Source organism: Mastomys coucha, unplaced genomic scaffold (genome assembly GCF_008632895.1).
Source record: "Mastomys coucha isolate ucsf_1 unplaced genomic scaffold, UCSF_Mcou_1 pScaffold1, whole genome shotgun sequence".
Lineage (NCBI taxonomy): Eukaryota > Metazoa > Chordata > Mammalia > Rodentia > Muridae > Mastomys > Mastomys coucha.
This window is the reverse complement of record NW_022196891.1, coordinates 40,686,861-40,691,013: the sequence shown is the minus strand read 5'-3', so window position 1 is coordinate 40,691,013 and position 4,153 is coordinate 40,686,861. Positions and strand designations below refer to the sequence as shown.

General features: G+C 34.9%; 1 protein-coding gene across 1 annotated transcript in view; it reads left to right on the top strand.

The window, feature by feature from the left end:
• Window positions 1-4,153, top strand: part of Cdc73 (cell division cycle 73) — a 102,104-nt gene that overhangs the window by 28,628 nt on the left and 69,323 nt on the right. Inside the window, exon 8 of the mRNA XM_031384296.1 lies at window positions 3,150-3,248. Within this exon, the coding sequence (XP_031240156.1) occupies window positions 3,150-3,248 (99 nt within the window). The remainder of the gene's footprint in view (window positions 1-3,149; window positions 3,249-4,153) is intronic.

Sequence of the window (4,153 nt, the reverse complement as noted above, 5' to 3'; positions counted from 1 at the left end):
AAAAAAAAAAAAAAAAAAAAAAAAGCTGTGGTTGCTTGTATGAACAACATTTGTATTGTGGTTTGAGTTATTAACTAAAGAAACTTAAAAAAAAGGAAACCACTGTGTTTTATTTAAATGTCTGTTTTTCAGATTTAGGTATTTTATAGATGTTCTCTTGACAGTCTCTGTCAGGAAATGCAACTGACCTGTAATAAAATATGAACTTTCCTGAGAAAATTAAAAGTTTGGAAAGTTTCTGCTATGATTTTTCTAGTTTTCTAATTCATAGACTGTTTTGATGAGACTTTTGTAAATAATATTAACTGATTTAATACATTAAAGCATTAGCAAATGACATTTTTAAATGTTGAGTAATACAATGTGTTAGTTTGGAGCGTATGTATAACTGCATAACCCAGTGATGGATATTTTTCTGAGGATCAGTGGATGAATGAAAAATTTCATTTAAAGTACAGATAGATTGACAAACTTTAAAATAATAATGCACAATATTTATGGATGTGGTTTTTCACTTGCAATATTTTTTAAGAAACCATTTATTTTGGTATGATAGCAAAAAGGAATATCAGCTATCTGAAAAGTTATCTTAATGCTTCTACCTTTACTGTTTGAGGCTAGATCTTCAGATCTTTGAACAAATATGATAACACAGTGGATATGTAGAAGTAAATATCAGAATGCAGCTATCATTTAGTAAGCCAGATATTAAGCACACTTAAAAAATTCCAAGTTTTAGTCTAACTACTTTTTGGGTACATTTTAGAAATAATTTTTATAGAACATGTTATGTTTACATAGAATCTTGCTTCTTGTTTTTTAAGGAATTCCTAACTGAAAAAATTTTTAATCAGTTTTAATTAGTCAGTTTTAATCTTTAGTGTGGTTAATTTTGACTTCTGCTTAAAGAGTCTTCAGTAGTTTCCATTATGGCAAAGTAGTTCTGAGATCTGTATTTTCTGCTATAAAGAAACAGGAACTAGTTAGTATCATAGTTAGTATACAGTAGTTATACTAGTGGTGTATAGTTAATATTTAAACTTCTTATTTTTCTATACATACTTTTTGCATAATATTTAATATGCACAAACCAGGCAGTGAATTGATGATGCTTTAGTCCTTAGCCTCACAGAGATGATACTGTAGTGTAGGGAGTAGTGAATGACATGCAGAATAAGGTAGGTATTTAGCAAGTGAAAGTAATTTCTTCAAAGTAAAGGGGAAAAAGTGTATTTCAGAGTAGTATAGTACTTGGAGACTATGAGGTTGATATAGTCAAAACCAGTAAGGTAAATGGAATGAGAAGTGTGACAAGGAGTCAAATTTATTGTTTTCTTTACAAAGACTTATTTTTACTCGATGTGTATGAGTAGTTTCAAGTATGTTAGTATACTCTGCATATGCCTGGTATCCATGATGGCCAGAAGAGGGTGTCACATTTCCTGGAACTGGTGTTTTGGATGGTTGTAAGCTGCCACGTGGGTGGTAGCAACTGAACCTGGGGTGGCTGGGAGAACAAAAAGTACTCTTTTTTTTTTTTTTTAAACTTCTTAAGATTCAATATATGTGTAACAAAAAGTACTCTTAACTGGGCCATCTCTCCAGCCCCCAGATTTCTTTCTTTTAAGATAATCTTTATATGTCTGTGTGTGTGTGTGTGTACACACATACACACCCATACACCCACAACACCACACCACACCACACCACATGCATGTATGCACACAGTCTTACAATGGTACAAATGGGGAGGTCAAAGGGTAATGTTGTGGAGTTGATTCTTTTTCTACCTTTACATAGGTTCTAATGATTGAACTCAGGGAGAAAGGCTTGCGTTACAAGTGTTTTACATGTTGAATTACCTTGCTGGCTCCTGAATGCTTCCTTTCTAGAGAAGAGAATTGTATTATACTTGAAGTACATGAGAATAGGAACCATTTCATGTCAGTTAAGGTAGTTTACAGTAGATATTCACATATTCCTTAAACCATTGGATGATTGGTAGGAGCAAGAGTCTCAAAGTATTCTTAGTCATTGGGGGATCCTGTTCATCTTTAGGTAAAAACTCTGGGGAGAACAATGTATCCGGGGCCAAAAGAAGGTTATTTCCTGAAGGAAGGAGGACTAATCACCTGGTCAGCAGAGTTAGACACTCATGGACAAGCTTATTTGTGATTCTTTTCCACCTTTTCACATTTCAAAAATGTACAGTGGCTCCTACAGATATCTATAACTTTTGAGCATTTTAGGAAGTCTGACAATCTGAATATAGCACAGAAATTTGTTATACTCTTTGAGGATTTAGTAGCCCCCTTTGAAATAAATCTGCTATATTTAAATGCTTACTTTTTTCTTGGTTACATATTTGAGTAGATGCAGAATAATACAAATTATATTTGATTTTCGTATGATTTGTTGTTTTTTTTTTTTGTTTTGTTTTTTTTTTTTTTTTTTTTTTTTTCGAGACAGAGTTTCTCTGTTTAGCTCTGGCTGTCCTGGAACTCACTCTGTAGACCAGGCTGCCTCGAACTCAGAAATCCACCTGCCTCTGCCTCCCAAGTGCTGGGATTAAAGGCGTGCGCCACCACCGCCCGGCGATTTTCGTATGATTTGTAATAGCCACATTCAAAGTAGTTGGCTTTTATTTTTGTGTGTCATTGTATTAACCTTGTTTTGTTTTGACTCAAATACTCAAGGTAGGAGCTTCATAGAAGGTTCGGGCTGGGGATCTAGGCTAATGGAGAACGCCTGCTTGCTTATGTGAGGGCCTAGCACCTGGAGTACGGAGGAGGAAAGATACTTACATAGCTCAAGTTTTGGAGACTGAAACTGGAAGATTGGACAGCGCCACCTGTTGGTTACAGGGTCAAGTCCAACATCAATCTTTCCTGATAGCAGTTACCAAATAACATAATTGTTCCTCATTGGGCCCCACTTTTTAAAGGCTCCTCTACCTCCACATCCCCATGCTTAGGAACAGCTGTCTAGTATAGGAATGCTTGTGAGACAGACCATTTCCAAACTGTAGCAATGCTAGTTCCTTATGAATCAGGAAAGCTTGGTAGGAAGACAGTTTCCATGTCAATCGATAAGTGGATAAACCTTTGCACATGTATGCTAGGTTTAATTAGAATCTTTTCATGTTTTAGAATTTTTCAAAGAATATTTTTGCAATTCTTCAATCTGTAAAAGCCAGAGAAGAAGGGCGTGCCCCTGAACAACGGCCTGCTCCAAATGCAGCCCCTGTGGTAAGAATCTGCTTATATTGTTGTTTTTTAAAAAGTGCTAATTGTGTTTGTATTTAATGTTGTAATGTTTACATTTTAAACATTTTTACATTTCTCTGTTGTAAAGTTTTGTTACTTCAGCATACTTGAAAGATGTAAAGGCCCTCTCCTCTTTTAAAAGTATTTCAGCAGTAATTTGGGTTTCTTCAGAAATACCTGGGTGAGAGACTGAAAAAGAGTTAATTAGGAAAAGCGTTCAAAGTAATTATTTTAGGTTAACCATAGCTGGCCTATTTATTGGTTGAGAAATTGTAAAAATTTTTAAAGGTATAAGTCATTGTGACTTTCCAGTTTGGACCTTTTGTTTGATGTCTTTGTTGATCATTCATCTTGGTATGTTTGATTTTCCTTGGTATCTGCCGTATGGCCCCTTGATCATACATTGAGCTTTAGCTCCTCTGATGTCTGACTGGCTTACTATGTGAGTTGTCACTTAGAACCCTTCAAACCCTAAATTCATGCATGACATAAATCTCCATCGAAATTCAGAAATACCCTCTAGTTTGCTGTCCTTCTTCCTCTTTTCAAGACTTAAGAAAGGCAAAAAGTACAGTTCAAATTGATTCAATTTTTTGTAGAATTTAGAAAAAATCGAGAGCACTAAACATAGCCTTGAAGTTATTAGTAATTTCATTAGGTCATTTGCGATTAACGTTTAATAATATTGAATTATTGGTAATACTTAGATATATTTTTAGTTGACTTACTACAATTTCCTCCCCCCCCACCCCCCCGGCAGAGTTTCTCTGAGGCCTGGATGTCCTAGAAGTCACTTTGTTCAGATTACCATTAGGGAGAGAGTATACATGCATCTACTTACCTTATTATTTCTGCAGTTTCGATAGAAGCATACTTGAATTTTTTTT